We start from the raw sequence: 25,912 nt of genomic DNA, 5'->3' as shown, positions 1-25,912 counted from the left end.
CGTAGAACACAAAGATTAGTTACTCCTCTCTAAAGTATTGAAGCACTCTGCACACCCCTACTAAAACTGTTCTGTGCCTCAATTGTTAACATATGCCTTGTTTAGAGTTATAAACCTGCTTCAATTATCCTAAAATTTGCCAAGTTCAGTAAAAATCATGCTTCAATACTATAAGCTGCTAAATACAAAAATGAAAATAGACATGAGACAGCTGAATAGCACCCTATAACCATTTTAAAGTGTATAGCAGCCAGTTGTATATAAACTAAAATTGAAATGTCAATGAAGTAGTCACAGGATGTGGTTAAAAATTTGCATTTTCTAACATATGGGTCACTCAATACCATGTCAATTAACTCCATGACGCTGTAAATTGTTGTTGATGTTATGTTATGACTTTTCATTGGAGGGGATGATATTCGGCCAGCTCTACTTTCAGACCAGGGATGGTCTCCCAAGAAAGCTGTTGAATTTATCTGGATAATAGCTGGACTCTATGCATGGTACAAGCTCGCAATGAAGGAATCATGACTGGTTATGAACTATACTACTGCAGCAAGGTGGAGGAATCCAACATAGGGGTAGGGCATGGGGAGGGGTTGGGGGAATCCCAGAGCCTACAAAACTGTATCATAAAAATGAAATAATAACAAAAATGCCATCTTTTGAAGAAAAAAATTCACAAATAATGAGAAATCATTATACACTCAGAGAAAAAAGGAAAACAGGACAAAATGAAGAGCAAATAACTAACACTAAACAATTTTTTTGATCACCACTACTGAATTTATACTTTACATATGTACATAAATAATTCTGAATTAACCCTGCAAAAAAAAATAATGCTGGTGTGAGCCTGAGTGCACAAGCACCTATTCCAATCCTGCTTTCCTTCTTTCGTGCATACACCCAGAAGTGCAACTGTTGGAAAGTAGAGCAAATGTACATTGATACTCAGGTGCCAGGTGAGTCTAGTACAAGAAGCTTTTCATTATTTGGCATTCGGGAAATGCAAATGTAATCCAAGCACCGCAACGCTCCATCAGAATAGTCAAAATCCACAACACTAAAGCAACTGGACACAAATGAAGTTGTGGAGCCACAAGAACGCATTCGTGATTAATGGGAACCCAAACCAGTACAGACACTGGAGGAGACAGTTTGGTGGTCTCACCCTACAGTCCAGCAATCACAAAAACTAAATGACAGGAAAGTCTTCACCCGCAGATAGTGCTAGAATACAGGCTAGCTGGAACCAGGCCTGTGGTGCAACATGTGAAGCCGCCACCTTCAAAACGAGCACAGAGATGAGCACCAGTTCCTATCTACCAGCTCCACTTAGCACGTGCAAGCCAGCCCCATATCAATGTGCCCAGAAAGGGAATGTAAGATGGCCCAAGTGCTTGGGTCCTGCCAGCCATGTCAGAGATCTGAGCCTTCTTTACTCTCTACCTGTTTATAACTGTATCTTCCAAATCACTCATTAAATAAATAAATGAAGATTTATTTTATTGGAAAGGCAGATATACAGAGAGGAGAGACAGAGAGGAAGATCTTCCATCCGATGATTCACTCCCCAAGTGAGTGCAACGGCCAGTGCTACGCCGATCTGAAGCCAGGAGCCTCTTCCGGGTCTCCCACGCGGGTGCAGGGTCCCAAAGCTTTGGGCCGTCCTTGACTGCTTTCCCAGGCCACAAGCAAGGAGCTGGATGGGAAGAGGGGCTGCCGGGATTAGAACCGGCGCCCATATGGGATCCGAGGCGTGCAAGGCGAGGACCTTAACCACTGTGCCACCGTGCCGGGCCCCCAAATCAGTCTTTAAAAAAAAGCTATTCATGTGAGAAAAAATAAACTTAACTTCATGTATCCTAAACCATACACTGCTCAAAACCTTCCACAAATCATATGCTCATTATAAAGCATTGATCATTGATGGGAAATTGTTTCACAACCTTACAGTAGATAAAAATTTCAGAGCAAAATTCTCTATCAATGAAACTTTAATTGATAAATTCAATAACAAAAGTATGTTCTCATCAAAAGATACGAAAGTAAACAGGTAAGCCATGAGTTAGAGACTATATTTACAATTAACGTATCTAATGAAGAATCTGTATCCGGAATATGTAAAGATACTCCACCATTCAATAACAAAAAGAACATTTTTTTTTAAATCTGCGGAACATTTGACTACACAGAAGGAATACAAATGGCCAACAAATGATAAATAGCTAAACAGGAAAAGATGAACATCATCAAAAGCTGGTAATAAAGTAGAGCAAATGCAATTCTCATACAATAATAGGAGGGTAAAACACTTTGGAAAATTCAATGTCTCAAAAAGGTCAAACCTGCATGTCATAACCCCAACAAGCCTCCTCCAAAACATACATGCAAGACAAGCAGCAGTGTGCGTCCACCAAAATCCACACACAAAACTGCTTAACCTGACTTTATTTCAAAAATCTGAAACTACCTACGGATCACACTTCAATGCCCTTCAGCACACACTATAAAAATATGACAAGCTGCTCTCTCTGCAGCTGAGAACACAAGAGTAGAGGCCAGAGGCAGGGCTGGAAGGGGAACCGGAGGGCTAAGGAGGTCTCTGAATGAGTGCTAAGTCAATGTAAAAAGAGAAGTTTTGGTGTTTTATTGCACATTAGGATCAACACAGTTAGCAACATATCATGTATTTCCCCAAAAAAGAACATGAATGTTTGCATCATTTCATATCCCATAAATACACACACAGTTCACATGTTGGAAAAAACAATACTGGGCCTGGCACCATGGCTCGGTGGCTAAATCCTGACCTTGCAAACTCCAGGATCCCATATGGGCACAGGTTTGTGCTTTACTTCCCATCCAGCTCCCTGCTTAGGACCTGGGAAGGCCTTGGGACTCTGTACCTGCATAAGAGACAGGGAAGACACTCCTGGCTCCTGGGTTCACATTGACTCAGCTCCAGCTAAAGTGAACCAGTGGATAGAATGTCTCTGTTTTTCTGAATCTGCCTTTCCAATAAAAATAAATCTTAAAATACTAACATATTTTCAATCTATGTTCATGTCAATTCAAACTTTCAATTAACTGGGCACCAGTATTAATTGTGGCTTTCAATACATCATTGTCAACAGAATCATCTTTATAACATAATCTTACAGTCGATAAAAATCACAGAAATCTATACACACACACACACACAAAAACACTGTTTCTAATTCTACCAACTCTGTGCTCTACAAATGTCAATTAAGTTATTTTTAAACAGGACTTCCTATCCTATTTTCTCTCCACCAGAATCTTAATTCTTGAATGACTCACCATCGCCAAAAAATAAACCCATAGGGACCCCTTTCCTACCAACGTTTTCATAACCTATAACCAAATCAAGCGAGGCACTTCTGTAACTCAAATAAGCATGTACATTTTTATAAAATAACAGAATAATTTCCCCAAACAAAAATTCAAAACCAAGCTAGAGTCTTGATTTTACCAAACATTTTAATGTACAAATTCTCAACAGTGGCAATACTGATACTTTTTTTTTTAAAGATTTATTTTTATTATTTTCTCATTGGAAAGGCGGATATACAGAGAGGAGAGACAGAGAGGAAGATCTTCCATCCAATGATTCACTCCCCAAGTGAGCGCAACGGTCAATGCTATGCCGATCCGAAGCCAGGAGCCTCTTCTGGGTCTCCCACACGGGTGCAGGGTCCCAAAGCCTTGGGCCGTCCTCTGCTGCTTTCCCGGGCCACAGGCAGGGAGCTGGAAGGGAAGCGGGGCTGCTGGGATTAGAACCGGTGCCCATATGGGATCCTGGGCGTGCAAGGTGAGGACCTTAACCACTTGCGCCACCGCGCCAGGCCCCACTACTGATACTTTCTGCCAGGTGTTGCTGTAGGCTGGCCTAGGCAAGGAGGAACATGTAGCAGCATGGCTGGCCACTATCCATTAGATGGCAGAAACAACTACATCCCTCTCCTCTAACCCACATCTCCCTTCTCTAAACCGCAACCCCCCCACCACACACACACACACACACACACACACCCTCAAGCACACACTTAAAGAACAATCAGTTGCCAAATATTCCTGGGTAGCAGAATCATCCAAGACCTAGACCCAAGTGAATAGATTCTCTAAAATTTTCTCAAGTCTTTGTGCAATTAATTTTAAGATTTTTTTCCTACACTTTCATTTGAAAGACAGAGCTACAGAAAACAAAAGAATCTTCCAGCTGCTGATTCACTCCCCCAAATGGCCACAATGCCTAGAGCTGGGCCAGACCAAAGTCAGGAGCTTCTCCCAGGTCTCTCACATGGGTGCATGGTCCAAAGATTTTGGCTGTCCTCGGCTGCTTTCCCAAGTATTAGCAGACAGGTGGATTAGAAGTGGAACAGTCAGGACATGAACCAACCAGCACCCACGTGAGATGTCAGCACCACAGGCAGAGGCTTAGCCTACTATGGCATGGCACTGGCCCAACTCCTTTTTGTTGTGGATTTCCCCTCGAGTTTATAAAGTGCTCTCTGTTGAACTAGCTTTCCCAGCAAGCCCTACTCCCTCTCCTATGTCAACCTCAAGACCTCAGAACTGTCCTGCTTTTTATAAATCCTCCTACACTGTGAGTTCTCTTGACAACAGACCTCGTCAGGTCTTGGCTGGCTCTTGACTCACCATCAAGTAGTCAATCAACCATTTAGGCACCTGGAAGACATGCACCATCAAATTTATACAGGCATTGTAAGAATTAACTACAGCAGAAATATTAGGTAAATATTCTCACCCAATCCAACCTCCTGGGCTTCTGCAAGCAACATTCTCTCTCACTCTCTAACAGGAGACAGAGTCCTACACACATGCAAAAGGACATCAAAAGGTTCATGGAAACAATGGAATTAAAGAGTGGGCCGGAGCCAGGTTTTGGAGCTACAGGTGAAGACACCCATCCCTCCGTGGGTGCCTAGGTTCCACTGCCAATTCCAGGTTCCTGCTTGTGTGGTTCCTGGGAAGCATAATCCCCGTCACGAGGGAGGCTTGGAATGAGCTCCCAACTACTGGCTTCTAAGAACCCACAGCTGCAGACATTTTGTAAATGGATTCAGCAAGTAGGAGAACACAGTCCTGGGCTCTTGCTAGTTCACACACTGGCTCTCTCACTTTATCTCTACCTCTTAAAAAAACAAGTGTTGGGAATTGGGGTTGAGCCTGTTCAGTTCCCAGACCCTGACTCAACCCCTCCAGTAATGCAGAAATGGGAAGCAGCAGTGATGGCTCGTGTAACTGGATTCCTAACCCTCACAAGAGAGACCAGGGCTGTACTCCTAGCTCCCAGCTCTGATCTCAGCCCAGCCCAGGCAGTTGCAAGCATCTGAGAATTAAACAGCACATGGAAGAAATCTTTGAGGGTCTCTTAAATAAACAAACATTCACCTTGATGCAAAAAAAAAATTTTTTTTTTGAAATCTACATATGCAGATTTTTAAAATAATTTTAAGCTACTTTTAATGCTTTTGCAATATGTGTTTTTCATGAACATTTGGAACACTCCTATTAGAGGCTCAAGTGTTTAATGTCAAAGCACTCTATAGTGCTTGATGCTGAAGAAAAAGAGGTTCTACCCTCCTCATCGTGAAAATACAAACGGACAGATTATAAGAGTAAGAAGCATCTTGCTGTCGAGAGTCATACACCAGAAGTAGGCAAAAATCAAACTAAATATAAATTTTGAAATGTCAAATTAATGAAAGCAAAATGGGAAGCATTTTCTTTATGCAGTGCCTGAATGCGATGTGTGGGAGAGCCTCAACAGAATGGTAATTATTTATCAAGCAAATGTGCGGGGGTCACAGCACAGTGTGGCATGTGACAAGCACGCCAATGAGGCAGGAAGCAGGTTATATAACAGGACTGTTGGCGCTCAGAGGCAGGTATTTCATCCTCCAGAGAAGAAAGCTGTATCTTCCCAGGCTACGGCTGTCCACAGAGAAAACAAGAGACGACCAAGCATGAGCGCAAGAGCATCTCACAGCCTGTGGGATTCGAAATGTAGCTGGCGTGAAGTAGAAGGGAGTATTTATAGTCATTTAAGGCTTTGTAGTTCACTATTTGTAGCTGTGTTCCCTTTTTTAAAAAAAAAAGTCTAAAGCATGCCATGAAATTTATCCAATAAGTGGTACATAATTCAACATCTTAGTATATTATAGACTTGTGTAAGCATGACCAAAATCAATCCTAGAACATTTATATCACCTCAGGAACTCTCCTGTTCATGTTCTAGGACAGACCTTTGTATTCAGTTCTCTTGAACATACAGCTAAGAACAGCCATGTCTAAATCATTTTTCAATCCTAAATTTAACTTTCTGAAAGCAACTTTCCAAAGCAACAATTCCTTGTTCAAGCCCAGCCTTGGTGCATGAAGGCTCCGAGTTTTTTCCACACCCTCACCAACACTCGTTATTATCTAACTTTTTGCTCTGTGAACATTTTACTATGATTTTGGTCTGCATTTCCGTAACAGTTAATGATGTTAAACATCTTTTTATGAGATTATTGACTACTTGTTTACTTGCTCTAGAAAACTGTCTTGCTTGTATCTTCTGTCTGTCAAAATTTGTCTTTATTACTGAGCTATAAAAAAATCTTTCTGCATTGTGGAAACATGCCCCTTATCAAACATGTGACTTTTTAGACTCCTCCCACATCACAGGTTCTATTTTCAACATTTGGAAAGTGTTCTGCACACGTGTTCTAAAATACTGCCTTTTTGCCAAGGATACAGCCAAAGGAACCTTCTAGTGAATTGCGAGAGGGGGAAAAGCGAAGCACACATCTACTTAAGGAGCATTCAGCAGCAGCCAGGGACAGCTGACTGCTCCCTTCCCTCAGCCTTCTCCCCTTTCTCTACAGATTTCCTAGTAGTCGAGCACATGGATGTCTGAAAACGGGAAAATAATTTGCCATTTCAGAATTTAAAAGTCTCCCTTGTGACTAGGTGTAACCAGGTAACTGTGTGTTCAGAGTAACATTACATGAGCATAACAGACGTGTTTTACGACAAAGGAGAGCAGAGAGCATGGATCTGAGGCACAGGGGATGGGAAACCACGCCAACAACAAGCAGGATCCAACAGAGATGCCTCCTATCCAGCCTCATTGGCACCTCTGGCCTTCACAAACACAACAGAATATGAACTAGGACACTGTTTGGGCCACCTGGCTTTGACATGTTCTGTTACAAACCACCAAATGCAATCTGAACTAATGAAGGGAAAGCTCTGGGTTTAAATCCACATGGATTGACTGCAAGCCCAGCTCCCACACACAGCTTATCAAGCCTCACCTGCACAATGCTATGGGAATCGCACTTCTAACAAGATGATCGCACAATGGATACTTGGAAATGTGGCAAAATATATTGATATTAAACATGTGCCCCCGCATACGAAGCTGATGTGTGACAGTACTCCGGAGGAGCTCTGTGGAAACACCATCACAAACGCCTTACTAACAGCAGCAGCCTTCAGACCTGGCTGTGCTGCTGCTTAAGCAAAGCACAAACACTGAGCTCCCGCTGTGGCAGTGCAGCACACAAGAAAAGGACGGTTGTCTGGCAGCTGCCTGATTAATTCTAATCCCAGTTCTGTCACTCCAGGCAACAGCTCAATTTCATGTAATCCAGCAGCAATGTGGTCAATGTCCACCATATATAAGGCATTACATTTGTACTGCAGAACCAAGTTATACTAAGTAAGCCAGCATTCCTACCGCCATGGAATTAATTCATAGCCTGACAGACACAGAACAAATTGCTTGCAGCTCTTAGCACTTTACCTCACCAGGAATCAGGGAAATAGATAAGAGCCTATCTTCCCTCAATAAGAACTCAAACTTACCAGAATTAGAGACTTCAGAGTACACTCACCCACTGCCCATTTTTTGTTCCTCAAATGGACAACCAACAGCAACTCATTGATGAGTTGGAGGCAGGGAGAGAGGATGGCAGGGACCCAAGTCCCCTCAAACACTATCAACTGACTAAAGCAAACTAAATAAACATTTCCCTATTTAAAAGACGAAGAAATAAATCCAATACAAAGGTCAACAAAATAGCTTAGTTTTGAAGACTCCAAGTCATGAAAACATTTTGATTCATTTTCTTCACGAATAAATGAAGGCATTCATCCAAGCAAATCTAACAGCTTTAAGAAAAATTAATAAAGTACACATGTTTTACATCAGAAAAAAATACCAGAATGTGTAAGTTCGTATTTTTACAGCTATACTAAATGATAGATTCCATCAATAAAGTACATTTCCCAAAGAATTTCTGTCAATTGAAGTCAGGAACACCAATCAAAAGCCCCTACCTCTATTCTGTTTGAAAGGCCTAAGCAGACATCCCAAGAGCCACCCCAAGTAGGGAGCCAGATAAAGGAACCTGATGTTCCAAGAAGAGACAATAAATTTGAGTTGCCAACACACAGGTGGCACTTGAAGACATAAGGCTGGACAAGATCATAATGGGCTGTGAAAGGGCAGACATTTAAGCACTGAGTTCAAGAGGTCCAGGAAGGAAGAAACAAAGCTAGAGCATTAAAACAGAAAAGCAAAGAATAAAACAGTGAGACAGGGTCAGAACCAAGGAGGTGTGATGTCCTTGGACCAAACGAAGCAAGCATTATTAGAGAGCAGAGAGTGATGGGCCATATCAGAGGACACTGCAAGCAAAGAACGTGAGCACTGAGAATTAACTGCCGGACACAGTAATGTGGAGAATCCTAAGGCGCTTCAGAAAACCAACTGCAGTGGCAGATAGGGGCCAAAGTCAGGGTGGAGAGAATTCCAAATGAATGAGACCAGGTACGTGCAAATGTGTATACACACAAGCTCTATGTGGCAGATCTCAAAGTTTCTCAACAAGTTCTTATGGGCTTGAAATTTAGCCTCTTCCATACTGATGTTTTCTTTCTGTCACTTTTCCCCATGCTTTGGGAAAGTAATTACTCTATCTGTGCCTTCCAGGATGGTGTTATTGTACCTTGACACCTGAGGGCACATTTGCACATACCTGGTCTTCAGTTCATTTATTGGGAAGTAAAACATACACTCACCAATATCCTAAGAGAGAGAGCAGCAGTCACTTTTTTTATTCCTGAGTTTTGACCCTTTACTGATCTTTCATGTTTTAAAATCCTGTAAGTTTCTCCTCTCCAGACAGGAGCAGACTTAACTAACAACCTTTGTAGACAACCAGATCAGGTAAGAAATCACCACACTGTCCACGACTGAAAAAAAAAATGTCTTCTCAGTGCCAAGATTTTCCTTCACATTATTCCCAGATGTTGAAACAGATGCCAGACAAGGGGTAAGACAAACTTTTACTTCTTTCACTTCCTCCTCTCAAATACAAATTACTTTATAACTTAAAAAAATGAAAATCACCCAATAAGAAAAGAGTAGCTAATCATTCCTTTAAGTAGGCAAACGTTGCCTAGGATCCTCCACGCATTCAGCCTACACACTAAAGACTTCCATCTGAAAATGAACATTCTTCTGCAGTGGGAGCTACCACCATCCTCGACTCAGTGTTCCACAAACCAGGCTTTGGTCAACAATAAAAAGGCTCCAAGGTTATTCTTTTAAGTGATCACACGGATTACAACGACTCCAAACCTTAGTCAAGATCAATCTATTTATCACCCAACAGCCAAACATGGTGACCAAGATGAAACCGCTTAGAATGAATGCACGCACTAGAAATGTAACAAGGTTGTCATTCTCCCAAACCTGCAAAAATCACAGTTGCAACCAATCTGTATTTTCATTTAAAAAATTTTAAATACGATTCTGTATGGATAGCCTATCACTCTAATAACTTACCTGTCAGCAGCTTCTACGTCAAAACAAAACCTTCTGTCAATGGAGTCGGTATGCCTTCTGGTACATTCCTTCACGAAGAACACCTCCCCATCTCCCTGCAAAGCAGCAGAGTGAACACTCTCAGCAACTGCACAGTGAGCATCAAATGCCCCCCAACCCTGATTTAGGGAATAGAGACATGCAGGTTCAAGATTTTAAATCCTTTCTCTTTACCCTTTTCTCCTTGAAACTGTTAAAAATCTAAAATCTTAACCACTTGTGGCTGCCATCTTCCTATTCTTACGGTTTTCTAGATCTTGCTCCAGTTTTAACAGTATTAGGCAGGACCTTGGTAATTCTCATTTTAAAAGATAGATTATCAAATGAAGTGTCTTATTCCTAAAATGTTTGTTATTCTTTTCTCCTGCTCTTTCAAAAATGAAAACCTATTTTGGCTTCATACTGCATCAAACTATGAGTTACGGTCACTACATGATTGTTTAGGACCATAAAAGTGAAGTTTCCAAAGAGAACAACCTACAAATATACAAATGGCCCTAGCTCTCTGTGGTAGCGACAAACAGTGGAAGCATCCGTCTCCGTTCCCTAAGCAAATCACATGATTTTCTCACTTATTTCTATAAATGATAGCATTAATCTTGGTACACCATCCTCTTTAAGATCATTAGAGAAAAAAGTGTTCCAAGAAAAAAAAAAAAAACAAGATCATTAGAAACATGGTAGAAGATAGGAGACAGTACAGGAGCACTCGGAACCACAAGAATCATTACATACTTAAACAACATTTTACATCGTCTGGGATAGGAGGCTCTCTAACGTTAATGTAATAGTAAAACAGGCAAGTACTCAAAATACAGCTACGGCCTATGTGTGTTTTTCAATCACTGGGAAGTTCAAATTCTACGAGACTGCCAGGCAGACATATCCTAGGCCTCGAATTTGTTCCAACAGGAAACTCAGACTCCAGCCTCGTTCTCAGGCACAGGTCCATCAGCCGTCAGGAGGGCTGTCCTCAGCTCCCACTTTTCTCTGGTACTCTCATCATCCTTGGTCACTTTGTTATTGTGCAAACATGCTGCCAAGAAATGCAGTGTTGATGTATTTTTTCTTTTCAGGAAGAAGTGAGTGTCCTTCAAAGCATTTATGTAAAATGGGAAGGAAAAACGATGGTGGAAAAACGATCCTGAAATGCTTTGTTTTTTCATAGTATGCACTTTTCCATCTTATTCTGTCTTTACCTGACACGTAAAAACCGTATGTATTTATGTGCCACCATGTTCTGTTCCCATGCATGCACATACAGTGTAATATCCCATCAGAGTAAACATATCTGTCTCCTCAAATACTGAATATTTCTTACAGCAAAAACATCCAAAATCCTTTCTTGTAATTGCTTGAGACACACATTATCAGCAGCAATCCTAGTCTGCCACAGAACAGCACACGTTCCTGCCCCCAATTATAACTCGGCACCCACAAAGCAATCTTCCTCCATGCCTCCCCAGTCTCTGATAACTCATTCTTGCTACTCATCACAGCCAGAGTTTTCTAGATCTCACTAATGATTGAGATCGTGGTACTTCCATCTCTGTGGCTGGTTTATTTCCATTAACAGTGATCCCCCGACATATCCATGCTGCGACAAACAAGCTTGTATCCCTCTGAGCCATGAGTCATACTCCACTTCAACCATTCATAAACCCAGGTTGTTTTCACATCTTGGCTACTGTGTTAGAGCCATACCGCAACACTCATAGGAGTGTCTGTTCAACAGAGTGACTCAATTTACCTCACATGCAGACCCAGCAGTGGGGCTGCTACATCATAGGGTAGTTGATTTTATGTTCTCAGCAATAGTGTGCAAGGGTTTTCTCTTCTCTACATTCCCACCAGCACTTGTTCTCCTCTGCCTGAGGCCAGGTGTGGGGCTACAGCTCCTCAGTCTGCACTTCAACGACTGCTAACCCTGAGTATTGTCTTTCAGCACCTGTTGGCCACCTGTCTGTCTGCCTTTGAGAAATGTCCGTTGCAGTGTGCTGGCAGTTTAACGGGATTCTTTCACTGCTACTGCACTGAGTTCCTTATACATTCTGGCTATTAATTCCTTGTCAGATGTAAACCTTACAAGTATTTTTGCCATTCTGTGTTTTGCCTCTTCACCTTCCAAATAATTTCCTTTTTGTGTAGTGTTTAAGTCTGCTGAAATCACAGTTGTCTATATTTTACTTTGGCTTCTTGTGCTTTAGCATCTGATCAAAAAAGAAAATAAAAATCCTTCTATGAGCATCTTCTGTTTTCTTCTAATAGTTTCAAGGGAAGTTTTAAGGGATGGAGAACCTTTATTCTTCCAGAGGCCATTTGGATATATATATAGCATCATCTGTGGATCATGTAAATGCAAAAACTTAATGGATATAGTTCCATTTCTTCATGTCCTCCCTTTTACTTACAATAGTACTTTCTGGTTTTTATTTTAGAGCTTTTTCACCTCGATGATTGAATTTATTCCAAGTTAATTTTCTATGCAGCTAATCAAGATCAAGCTCCACTTTCTTCATTCTTCAGGTAATTCATTATTGGTACATAACAACCAATTTTCACACATTGCCTAAGTATCCTATAATTTGCTGAATTCACCTGTAAGATCTACTAGTTTGCTCTCAAACCTGAGGATCTTCCACATAGATCATCCGCCAAACGACAATTTGACTTCCTTAGTTCCAATGCGGATGCCATTGGATTTTCTCTTTGGCTTGGTACGCACTTTCAGTACTAGGTTGAACAGAACTGGGCATCCCCGTTCTACCCTATCTCAAAGAGGAAGCCTTCCCCCCTCCTCCACGCAGTATGACACTAGTTGTTGGTATGTTTAATTGCGCCTGACATGATGCGAGAGCTCTTGTACGTATGGATTTCAAAAACATTTCTGAACCACAATGAACTTGCATTACAGTCAGTGTCCAGGAACTTTCTGAAGTACTACTGTATATTTCAACAGAAGTGAAGCAAATTCTGTAATCACCTATACAAAATCCTGAGTTCTCTTCATACAGAATTAACAGAGCTATATCCACCCACAAAGAAAACAATGGATCTACTTTTTAAAAAACTGTTACAGATTACATTCAGTATTAGTTTGAAGGGCTTTTTCTCCAGCTCTATGACTGTCATTAAGAGATGGAGCTCTGTTTGAAACATAAATTAAGGTTGCTTGCCTACACAGCAAACACGTATGGTATACCTCTTCCTTACTCCCTGCTATGCTTTGCTTTTGTGTTTATTTGGGGGGAACCAGTGGTCAATTCCATGGGCAATATTTATCTCAGAACTTGGTGCATGTAACTGAACAACACAATTCATTAGTGACCACTGTATCAAGTTTTGAGGTTTCTACACATGCAACTCAGATCTCCTGTAGAAACTCGGAGCCTAAATCAAAACAATATACTACAGGTATTACTCCCCAGTAACAGAGATAGAGGCTTCTACGACCTCTTTAGAAAAAAATAAATAAATAACTAAAGACCTATGCATGCAATTCAGAAAAACAGTATTCTTTTTTGCCTATATTGACAATTTTAATTCAAAAAATAAAATGTTTCCATATTTAACAAACACAAACCATATGACTGAAACCAAGAGCTTTTCATATTTTGAAATATTTGTTGGAATGGATCTTGTACATGACAATGAAATCTCGATTCATGTGTATTTCATACACAACAAATACACTCAATACGAAGGTAATTTTGAAAACATTTTTCATAATTTTACACAAGAAGCAAAATTTCACTGGATGAAATTGAAGTCTTACAGATACTCAAACTTCCAGATGATGGAGCACTTCAGACGAGGGGTGCTCAACCTGTATAAGCCAGGCTGCCAATGCCTGCCAACCCTGCCCTCACATACACTGCCAAGCAGGAGGCCGATACTCACAAGCTTGCCCCCAGATCTGTGCTCAAATGGGATCATGTTGAACTTCTTGGCAGCCTTCCGATACATGCAGTAGTGTTTGACCCAGCTGGAACCAAACGGAGCAGGCCCTTCAAGAGGAAAAAAAAAACAGAACTGTGTGTTTTCCCTCATAAACAAGCCGATTGAGCTGCAAACACGTTACCAAGGAAGAGAAACCCAACCAGCAGCAACCTACCACAGCTCTATCAAAGAGTCAACAACAATGCTAGCTCTAACACCCGGGGAACGCTAGAAGAGGTAGAAAGCCCACCGAGGCACCGAGCCAAGCTCCTGACACATCTGCAGCCATGCAGCTGTAACTCAAATGTGGTTTTTTTGTTGTTGTTTTGTTTTTTTCAGTTTCTAGAAAACAGTTATCTCCTACTGGAAAATCTCCTAACTAAAGGCTTAAGCTTTGGTTGTTCTTAGATCTTAAGAGCTCACAAGGGTTCCAACGGTTCCACCCACTTAAGTCATAATCTGCGATTCAACTCTGGCTGCTCAAAATGATGCAACCGCAGAATCACAGCGCTGCAAAAAGCACCTAGTCCAGGAATGCCCCTGGAGCTTGAAAGCCACGGACAACACCCTGGTATGGGACTGCCCTCAGCTTTGTCAAGCAAGTGTGAAGACAAGGAATCCCAGGGCTCCACAGAAGTGAACCGTCCCTGCAGACATTAGCACTTTCTCGGCATCCCCATCGCACTTTGCCAAGTCAGTGTTAATCATCACTCAAGCCCAAGGGTCACAGCAACCTGAGTCAGGTGTGCCCAGCACCTGGAATGGCATTGCCATGAAGCCTCTCCTAACAAACCAAAGGTTAGTCTCAACACGATTTAACAGTGTTTCTCACCAAGATTTAGGAAAAAAAAACAATCGGCCTCTAAGATCACCCTGACTTCACATACATACAAACCAAGCAACCTTCTATACCTAGAAGTCAGAAAGGACAAACTGTTGGAAAGGATATATTTAAAAAGAATGCATTTAGCTTTTGCAAAAACTCATTCTTTTCTCTTGGAAGTGTGGACAGGATAGGCCACGGATTACTCAACCAGAGGAAATCTCATCTCAGATCATCAGTTCAAAGGCCAGAATTTGGGAACCACCATGGTGTATACTGTACATAACTAGCACTGGCGCTGTGTCCACAATACTGTGTAATTACCATAATTCACACAAAGAAAAAGACCTTGAAAAAGAGATGACAATCTCTCAACCCAAAGGAACTGAAGCTTAGGCCAAATGCCTCAGGCACAGCAAAGCCAAAGCTCAGATCACACCTGGCCCCTAAGTGCAAGGACTTCCCCTCCAATTGCACTCCTTCCATCCATCTGATGTTACTCTCTGAGAGGCTAAGAATACTCCTTCACACCCATCCCAGCCTGTGCCACGTACAGGAGAGGGTGCCCAAGGCCCACCTAGACTGCTGCCTCAGACATACAATTCACAAACTTAGTCTGTGATTGAGGGAATAACACTTCACACCTGGTGCCCCCATGTCATCACTGGGAAGTGGTGAATAGCTCATTATACTTCATAGGTTAGAGGTTATTACATGAAGAAAGCTGGACAGAGTTCAGCACAGTGCCAAGCATACAGTAAACAAGAGAAGAGTTTTGCCAATGTTGCCATTATTGGTTGTCTTTCCCCATTTAGATTTTAGCTCAGTTTCTCAAAGCTCAATTGCACAAGTCAGAAGCAGGCTTTTTTTTTTTTTTGGATGATGATCTTTACATAGTTGATTAAAGCTCAAAGGGTCAAGGGCTAGAGCAAAGTGGGTAAGACCATTGTTTCCAAATTCTTTTTCCTTCCTGTATGTGGGGGAAAGATATAGACAAAGGAAGAAGCCCCACCCACCATTCCAACCAGCCCAGGGTCTCTGAAGGGCACTGCTCAAGTGGTTTCAATAGTTGAACAGTTCTGAATTGCTGCCAATCTCACCACTCCAAGCACAATGAAATCTCTCCAGAATCCACTGGCTGACATAGTCCACCTTAGAGTCTCCGTTTGCCCAGATTTTCACTACCAACACGTGGCTGGGGTAGTTGATTGATTTGTTCTGTCCTCTGTTGCAGTACCAAGTGTCCTCTGCAGGTTCCGATGGACTGCCATATCCTCTATGTGCACCTGGGTATGCTGTCCACTGCTCCATCTGAGCCACTGAATAGGCTCAGCTTTGACACATGCACTCCATGGGCAGACCATGGAACCTGCAATTCTCTTCATGGTTGGGGTTCTGAGTCCAGCAGTTTGATTGAGGGGATCCCCAAAGAAACATTGTCTGAAGTGATCCCAGACCTGATTCTTTTGTGTGCTTGCCAGTACAGGGTCTGGCACAATCTGTCGCCCCTATCAGTCTATGCATATGCTGGTGGTTGCAATTGCTAGGTCAGTTCTGTCTCCATCCTCCTCTTCTACACTAACCAATGAGTGTTGGAGCCCATCCCAATCCTGCCCACCACACACTTGTCCATGTAAACCAGTGGGAGTTGCAGCCTAGTTGGAGCAACTCCCAGTAACCCTCACCAGGACCACCCCTGCCCTGGTTCCCATGCTTGCCAATATGTTCCACAGACTGTTCCAGTCTGTCTCACATCCACCTCATATACATGCCAATGGGCATTGAAGCCTAGTTCAACCCAACCAGCCCCACTATCCAGCCCACACCTGCAGACAGGTGCCACTCTGTCTAGCCATGCCTGCCCCAGTCCTGGTTCTCATGCTCACCAGACACAGTGGCAATCCAAGAAGGAAGTACCCATTTTTCTCTACTGAGCCCACTCCCACTCCCAGATCATGGACTCTCCAGGTGGGTCTATAGTTTGACTTGACAGTTAGTATCCCATGCTATCATCTGCCAGCTGATGCTGCAGTAGAGCCCAACCAACCAACACCCATTCTGACTTAAGCTTGTAGCAGCAGGACCAGTCAACCCAGCCTGGCTTTTATCTGGTCCAGCTCATACGAGGCCAACAGATATTGTAGTTCTGCTACGTCTGGTCTGTCCCCATCCCAATTCACACTCTTCAGTGGGAGTGGTGGTCCAGCAGGGGAGCCCTCCTCACCCCCCTACCAGCTTTGCCTCCAACCCCAGGTCATTCTTGTGTTGGTTGGGTGTTGTAGCCCAGTCTGGCATGGCCTGCCTCACCCTCAGCTTTTGCCAGTGGGTGCTGCTGTAGCCTGGCCTGTCCTGGCCTACTCCTAACTCCAGCTCAGGATGCTGGGGGATATAGCCCAGCCCAGCCCAGCCAGCACCCAATTCAACCTACACTCCATTCTGGTGCTTGGATTCACCAGTGAGTGATGTGAACTGGCCTTGTATGTATGCCGCTGGGTACCGTTCTCTGGCCTGGCCTGGGCAGAACCAGGCACTTAATGCAGCAGCTAAGAAATGGCTTGAGAGCCCACCATGGTGGGTGGTAGTCCAGGTCTGGGTCCCGGAAGCCCCAGGGGTGGGGAGTCCAGCGGAACCCAGTTCACCTGGCCTGGGTCCTTAGGCCCACCCTGCAAAGGGCTTGTCCTCCTCAGTGGAGGAGATGAAGCAGTACACGTGGAGGATATGGCAGTCCACTGGAGCATGCAGAGGACATCTGGTGCCATGGCAGACGAAAGAGAACAGAGCACACTGGACAACTACCCTAGCCAAACAATGATAGCAAAATCAGGGCAAACAGAGACTTTAAGGTCGACTGTGTCAGCCAATACACATTGGAAGGGCTCCCTCACCCTTGGATCAGCAAGATTCAGAGCATTTCAGAACTACAGAAACTTCTTGGGCAGAACCATGAGAGCATGTGCCACATCGGGACCATAGGTTGACGCTGGGAGGCCGTTCCCCATCCCTGGGTACTGGAGCAGTTGCAAGGTTGGATATAGCTTCTCCCTTTGCTTCCCCTTTCCCCAGATACAGGAAGATGAAATGGAAAATTTGGAGACAATGATCACACCTACTTTCCCCTAACCCTCAATCATTCCCACCCTAATTAAAATTTAAAATTTAAAGGATTAAAAAAAAAAGATAAGAAACAACTTGAGATACCTGCATGCCCAGGTTCAAGTCCCAGCTGTGCTTCCAATCCCAGCTTCCCGTCAGCACATACCCTTGAAGACACAGGTCATGGCACAAGGACATGAGTCCCTGCCACCCACGTGCAAGAGCCACACAGAACTCGCTGCTTCTGGCTTCCGCCCAGCCCTACCCTAGCTGTTGCACTTGGGAAGCGAGTCAACAGATGGCAGAGCAATCCCGGTCTCTCCCAGTGCCACTGCCTTTCAAAGAAATAAAAATGATTTTTGAAATTATGAATGTCAAAATTAAAGCTGCCTGTGATTTTCACCTGGGCATGTGATGCAAAGAATGACAACACTCTCATGACTCTATCCTGGATTTTAATTTAGCTTTTTCAAATTCAATTTAAAGAAAAAAAATGGGAGTAAAAACACAAAGCATGAAAGAAACCCGGAGTGCTGCATGTTCAATGACAGTTCTCCAAGCCAAGTGAAGACAGTGAGCCTGCAGATGAAGCTGAGAGCAAACGGGAAAGCTGAGCCACCCTGCCCGTTGCACAGAATACCAACTGCCATTCTGAACTGACACCACGTAACTGGGCCTTGGGTATCCTCCGCAGCCACCTGGTTGGCTTGATGTTCCAGGCCGCCAGCACGATGAACTAGCGGCATGAAGAGTGTACATTACAGCCCACTACGCACAGTTATGAAGGCAAGACGGGAGGAAGATGGGAAGGAAGGCATTGCACCTTCCCACCATTTCTACGGAGTTCCAGGGAGGTCCCACGCCTGATGAAGTCAACTTGCAGAGCTCTTGTAACTCAGAACGAGATTGGGGCCCCGTGTTTTCTTCTCAGCAAGGACTTCCTTTGCACTGTCACTCGTACCACGACTAAACAAAGGCCCCTTTCTAGATGCTGCTGGCAGCCCTCTGCAAGCTTGCTCATGTCTCTGGCAAGAACAAGCCAAGACTGTCCTGAAGGATGAGCAGATATGTGCCTGGGCCCCTAGCCCCCAGACCCAACGGCTCCCATGAAGAGGCTGCAGGGTTGGGGAAGGCCAGGGTTTGAACATGCAGATGTAGGTGCTGTCCGGGGCTGGAGCAAGGGCACAGGAGCCTCAGGAGAACTCTGCCACTGCTCCCTGACAAGCAGGTTCCTGGGGACACAACGTGGGCAGAGTAAAGAGAGAACAGGGCATCACAGCCCATCCTCCACTCACAGGGCCCCACTCCAGAGCAGAAACATGTTCACCTCACACAAAACACATGTTCCAGAATAGCAGAGGGCAAGGAAAGCATGAAGAATCACCTCCTAGGGTATCACAGCAACTACAGAAAGAAGTGGGGGGGGGGGGGGACAAATGACAGCAAGCATGTGGGGGAGGGGGAGGAATAATAAATTCAGCTAGCTCCCTGCTAACACTCTTAGGAAGGCAGCAAATGGTGACCCACGTACTCAGGCCCCGTTCACCGATGTGGGGGCTCCAGATGAAGTTCATGGCTCCCTGCTTCAGCCTGCCCCAACCTCAGCCATCACAGCCACTTGGGAAGTGACCAAGAATGAAAGGATCTCTCCTTCCCAGTTTCTCCCCGGACTCTGCCTTTCAGAAAAGTTAAAATCCTCCAAGAGAGCAAGACAGAGTTCTGTGTCACCAAGTTCACCTCAGCAGGGTTCACAAATGCCAAAGTATGCGATCAGTTATGGCGCCCATCAACACGCAAATAAAGAACATGAAGCAAATACACACAAGGGACCAATAGTACTTGGCCACACAACAGAATGAAGTGGTGTCATCTACCAGCACAATGGGCAAGACAGGAAGGCATCACGTTAAATAAGCCACACACAGCAAGACAAATACCACCACCTATTCGAATAGAGGAACTGCCAGAGCCCTGGGAAAGCAAGGAAGGACCAGAGAGGACGGAGCCAACATAAACAGAAGAAGTAAGCTCCTCACATTACACAGTGGAATGACCATGGCTCACAACCACTCCAGTCCTCTCAGCAACCTTTGCTGGCTCTGAGGCTCCGGGCACGACGGAATGGCAAACAAGGGGAAATGTCCATCACCCTGATTTGATCAGTACCCCGTGTACGCACGTGCTGAAACGTGGCGTTGCACGTTCCCTACCTAGACGCAATCACTGTTGACCACAGAGAGATGTGATGTTTTAAGAAACAGAGAAGAGCAGCTGTGTGCGCGGCGTGGACGTACGAGCCCCCACGCGGGCACAGTCTGCGCTGCTTACTTTTCTCCTGCACATACAGGTAGCCTTCTGCCGTGAACTGACTGGCTCGTTTGTGCTCTTTGGGATTCTGTCTGATTTTGTTCATCAGCTCCTCCACTTCCGATCGTGTGCCTTCAAATCGATTCCGGGTCTGCAATAAAGACACATCAAAGTCAAGTTGCGATCAAGTTTTGTCACATATTAAGGCTTCTGGATAAGTACAATTAAATTCAAAACTTTTTTTCAGTAAATTTCTCCAAACACTGAGTTCCTTCCGGTGTGTAGAAATTCATATGCAAATGAAAAAAAAACAGTATAATAGAGAATACAGAAAAACATCAGAGGAGTTTCACTTTTTTAAAGCTTTTTAACCACAAATAATTCCACCAGTTAATATAAAGATTCCCACCATCAGGGCTCACACCGTCACTCTTGCGGAAGAAAAAAGTGCCAGGGCCAGCCCAGTGGCTCCACAAGCTAGTCCTCCACCTGCCAGCCTCTGCAGCCCACGTGGTTCTGGTTCCAGTCCCGGCTGCTCGACTTCTGGCCTGACTCTCCAATTATGGACTAAGAAAGCAGTGGAGGATGGCTCAGGTCCTGGAGACCCTGCAGCCACATGGGAGACCCAGGGGAAGCTCCTGGCTCTTGGCTTCAGATCGGCTCAGCACCAACCACTGCGGTCGTCTGAGGAGTAAACCAGCAGATGGAGGATCTCTTTCTGTTTCTCCTTTCTCTGTGTAAATATGCCTTTCAAACAAAAATAAAATAAATAGAAAAAAAAAATGTTAAATTCCCTGCCTGGTTAGCTTTGTGAGGAGGCGGCGGGAAGCAAGGGGCTGCTGCCAAGCAGTGTGACTGGGGTCGACGTTTGCGTACTAGGAATTCTCCCTCGTCTCAGCCCCGGAAATGGACTTTCTTCTCTGCATATTCAGGAACACGCGTGTCAGTGTACCTAGATCAAGGAGCGGGGAAAGCCTCATCTAAAAAAGAACGTCTCTGATCTCACAAGGAATACAGCCTGTAACCCAGACGGCTGAGCCTGCCCACCTCTGCCACAGCGCTGTGTGCCCGACAGTAACGGGGGCAGCGTGATGAGTCAGCAGCCCCAAGGTCCTGGACACTTCTCCCCTCCACACGCCAAGGTAACGGTGTTAATACTGAAAAGCTGCTGATGTCAGACTGTAGCGGAGCCCACACAGGAAATTACCAGGGAAACATCTCCACGACCCTCCCCGCTACCAGAAGGGTTAGCCAAGCTTCTACGAGCAGCAAAATGACAGCAAGGTCCATTCCCCCGCTAGGGGATGAAGACTCGGGAAAACGCAGCTGTAAATGTCCACACACAAACTGAGGGCTGCTTCTGGGCTGCTTCTGACAGTCTGCTGCTTCTGGGCTGTCAGGGCGCACAAGGCTGCACCACGCAGGGCTCAGATCCTGCCTTCCTCCCCCCTCCCAGGCTGCCCCGCCTGCCCCATCTTTACACTGACCTTGCTCATCTGAAGTCCCTCCTTGGTAGTTTCACTATTTTCGTGCTCCCCCAGTCTCCCCCGCTCCCTGCCTGCAGTGTGTCTAGGTACATACACAGACACAGGTGCACAGAGCAAGCCTCAGCCAGCACTCATGACTTACGTAATGCTCCAATCATCCTAGATTTGACCCACAGGATCCTCTCTAAGCAAACTCCTGTCTTAGCACACAGTCCCTCGGCTCCTGCAGCATCCCACTTTCACCAATGCTTTCCCTGTCCCGGTCCTAGGCGAGCCAGACATCTCCTACGAGCCCTTTTTCCTTCCACTGGAGGCAGCACAGCATACACACAGACACACTTCTGGCATTTACACACAGAGGTGCAGCAACACCAAAGTAATACATAAACACACGTGCACAATATGCATTGTCAACTCCTCACCTACATGTGGGAAAACCCTGGATTCTCATGCCAGTGAATCCAATTCCCCTCACACACTTCCAATTTCCTGCTAGCCATGTGTGAGCCGTATGTGGGTATGGACAACCCGTGGCTGGGCTGAAACATCCGACAGCAAGAACCAGCTTGGGTTGAAGGCCAGTCAGGAAAAGCCACTGCTCCTGCTAGGACAGGAGGTGAACTGAGTAGGGCTGGCTTATGGACCCCCTGGTAAGAATGAAACCTGGCATTGGGAGAGGTTCTGATGGAGGAGCCTGGGCAACTGCTCTGGCAGGACACAGATCTTGCAGGTAAGTGCAAGAAACGTGATAAGTAACAGCCCAGAATAGGCCATGGAAAGTGTCCCACAGGCATACACCTGGCATGGGTCAAGGGCAACCAGGCTGAATCAGTTCACATCATCCACTGGCAAACCCGAGCACCGGAACAGAGTGTGGGTCGAGCCACGTTTGGTCATAACAAAAACACTAGTATATATTATGGAATGCCAAGGTGAGGTTACCTGTACCGGGTGTGGCCGCATCACCCAACCAGCACACGTGAGAACCAGGAAGGGAGGGGGGGCAGAGCCGGCAGGGGAATTCAGGGGGTTTCCCTTGCTGGACAGATACTCCCACTGGAGAACGTGGGCTGGGATGGGGGCAGACCAGACTAAAGAGGGCTACAACACCTGTGTGCCTCATGTGGACCACATCAGGGAAAAGCCGGGCTGGGCTCATTATTCCTACTGGTGTAAACAAAATTAGAGTGGGTTAGGGTTGTCTGGGCTTAGCCGCAATATCAGCTGGCAAAGGCTGGCACTGGGGGCTAATTCTGTCACGTTTAAACACAGAACCACCTGGAAAGTGCATAATCTGGGATAGAGACCGACCTGGGAGGGAAATAGTGGGCTCCTCCGTCTTGGGTTACCACCCCCACGAGAGGGCACAAAAACTAGGACAGGGCTGGGGTGGCTAGACAGACACCCAACATCCGTGAAGGCTGGATAGTTGAGCTGGTTAGATGGAACTAAGCTTCAGTACACATCAACATGTACGAGAGCCGAATGCGATGTGGGACAGACTGGACTGGTCTGCTACACATACTGACAAACCAGGGTAGGGGGCGGGCCTGGTGGAGGTTATTGTGGGTCGGTCTGACTAGGCTGCAGCTCCCACTAGTTTATGTGAGGGCTGACTATGTGCTAGGCAGAACCAGGCTGGACTGCAGCACCCATTGGTTCCAGTGGAAGTCGGGGCTGAAAACAGAACCAACCCAGTGATCGCAACGACCAGCTGATTGGGGTGATAGACTGTGGGGGACCCTGTGCTTGCTACTACATACAAGAATCTGGTCTGGGAACACTCCAGACAAAGTTTCTTTGGAGATCTCCCCAATCGAAATGCCAGACTCAGAACCATAACCAAGAAAAGACAGAAGACAGAACAGGTCAATCAACCACCTCAGCTATATGTTGGCAGCGAAATACAGGGCAAATGGAGACTCTATTATGGACAATGTCAATCAGTGGATTGTTCCAATGACCTCATTGTGCTTGGAGTGGCGAGACTGGCAGCGATTCATAACTGTTGAACTATCAAAACCACTTGAGCAAGTATCTCAGAGCATGCCCCACATCTGAGACCTTGGGTGGGTGGGAAACTGGGTGGGGCTTCTTCCTCAATATTCCCCTTTATCTCAGATACATGAAGGAAACAATATGGAAATAATAGTCTTACCCACTTTCCTATAACCCTTGAACCTTTTTACCCTAATTAACTATGTAAAGATTGTCAAAAATACAATAAGAAAAAAAAAAAGAATATGCCTCTTCCAGACCTGCCCTACAAATGATACTTTAAAATGTTCTCTTCACAGAGAAAAGGAATAGCAATTGTGAAGAATATCCCAGGAAAATGACAGCAGAAAACAAAATCAATTAATGAATAACCCATCGCTAAAATGACAGGACCAAATTACCACCTATTCATACTAATCCAGAATGTAAATAGGTTAAACTCATCAACAGAGTAACAGACTGGATCAAAAAACAAAACCATCTTTCTGCTACCTCCAAGGAGACACAGCTCAGCAGCGATCAGCAGAACCTACACACGTGGATTTTTAAGTTTTGTCTTCATTTCCTCCATTTTTTTTTCTTCTCATTAAATTCTTCACTGACTCACAAGTCAAACAGTATTTCTTCAAGAAGGTTCTTGAATTCCTTTTTCATTTCTTCAGCGACACATCAGCAATTAAGCAACATGTGCCATTGTAAATTTCTATTTTTCTTCCTGTTGTTGATTTTGTTTTGTGGCTTTCCATTTAAGGGGATGCAATGGAGACTATCATATCCAGATGTAAGAATACAATGCCTCTTCAAAGACACAGAAGTGTTTTAATTTCATCATAGAGACCTCAGTTGGGGATGGTCATTTTTTAAAGCTATTCGCAAAGCAGCGAATAGCTAAAGAGACGTGATATTAGAGTTTACACGTATTATTTAAGCAAGCTCTCTCCCAACAATCCAGGAGACATATTACTGTCCCCACTTTATCACTTTGGATGCTGATGACATTGATGTCCAGCAAATCTAAGTGAGATGCCCAAAATGACAATATGTGGTTGCACAATAGTTCAGTTAGAACATTGCTTTAAGTATCAGGATCTTCAAAAGGCAGAAGTGTGTTTTTAAAAACATGCATGTTAAAATTATACACAGGAAAAAAAGTATTATACAGGGCCCAGCCCTAGCGGCTAAAGTCTTCACCTTGCACATGCCTGGATCCCATTTGGGTGCTGGTTCTAATCCCGGCAGCCCCACTTCCCATCCATCTCCCTACCTGTAGCCTGGGAAAGCGGTCGAGGACGGCCCAAAGCCTTGGGACCCTGCACCCGTGTGAGACCTGACGGAAACGCCTGACTCCTGGTTTCGGATTGGTGCAGCTCTGGCCGCTGCGGCCACTTGGGGAGTGAACCAGTGGACAGAAGATCTTCCTATGTATCTGACTTACCAATAAAAATAAATCTTTTTAAAAATAAGCATATACAAAAAGATATGAAAACAGGGAATTAGAGAAGAAATCTTCTCTTGTGATACAGAAATAAGTTCCAATATAATCATTAAAGCGTCGGCACTGAGCTGTGTTACAGCAAGTGCGTGAAAGGAATGACAAACAATTCGTAGCAGAGCAGCAAGGCAGAAAGTGCAAGCCAGGGTAGATGGGAAAAGGACGCCCGGCAGCTATGAAACTCCCAGGGCAGAACTCCATGACACGCTTCTGCTCCGAGTCATCTTTGGGCCACCAGACCCAGGAGCCACTGCCACAAAACACTGACAAGACAACGCTGAGCTTCTCACTGAGAACCGAGCAAGGCAGTGCAAATTCAGGCTGTTGGTATTTAACATTTGAAATAAAATCAGCATTTTCACAGTTGATAAGATTTGAAAAGAGGTCATTTTTAGGCCCCAAGATCATTAAAAGGCAAAGCCAGATGGTGAACTTGTTTATAAAAACTTAACCAGAAATTCTGCTATCATGAGGAAGAAGATCCTATAACTTGCTATCATCAAACAAATACAGTTATGAAAACATGGCAGGATTCCTTGCTACTATTTTCATAACATGTTACTAATGTGAAAAAAGTTGTTATTTCCAGGGGTATTACTAACCAATTTTAAAATAAAATGTGTTAATTAAAAAAAAGAGCAAACTTTCATTCTACCAACACATCGAAGGGCAGGGAGATTGGACGTAGGGGACTAAGACGCACCTGAGCGAGCCTGGAACAATCCCTGCAGGAAAACAGGATAATCCATCTGGATCATGTAAGGCAGTTACCAGCCAGCAACAGAATCCATTCAGGCATGTCTCATTATTTTATTAGTTGTAGTGATTATTTCCCGGCAAAG

At 44.5% G+C, this 25,912-nt stretch overlaps 1 protein-coding gene across 3 annotated transcripts in view; it reads right to left on the bottom strand.

The window, feature by feature from the left end:
- ARHGAP10 (Rho GTPase activating protein 10) overlaps positions 1-25,912 on the bottom strand; it is a 322,621-nt gene that overhangs the window by 159,078 nt on the left and 137,631 nt on the right. For all 3 annotated transcript variants that reach the window (XM_040967286.1, XM_040967288.1, XM_040967287.1), the window contains exons 8-10: positions 20,115-20,244; positions 13,832-13,938; positions 9,893-9,987 (exon numbers count right to left, since the gene is read on the bottom strand). In XM_040967286.1, coding sequence (XP_040823220.1) covers positions 9,893-9,987; positions 13,832-13,938; positions 20,115-20,244 — 332 coding nt within the window. The remainder of the gene's footprint in view (positions 1-9,892; positions 9,988-13,831; positions 13,939-20,114; positions 20,245-25,912) is intronic.

The sequence above is a fragment of the Ochotona curzoniae genome, unplaced genomic scaffold (genome assembly GCF_017591425.1).
Source record: "Ochotona curzoniae isolate NIBS_2020 unplaced genomic scaffold, NIBS_Ocur_1.0 scaffold_4506, whole genome shotgun sequence".
NCBI lineage: Eukaryota > Metazoa > Chordata > Mammalia > Lagomorpha > Ochotonidae > Ochotona > Ochotona curzoniae.
This window is presented reverse-complemented; position numbering and strand designations above follow the sequence as displayed.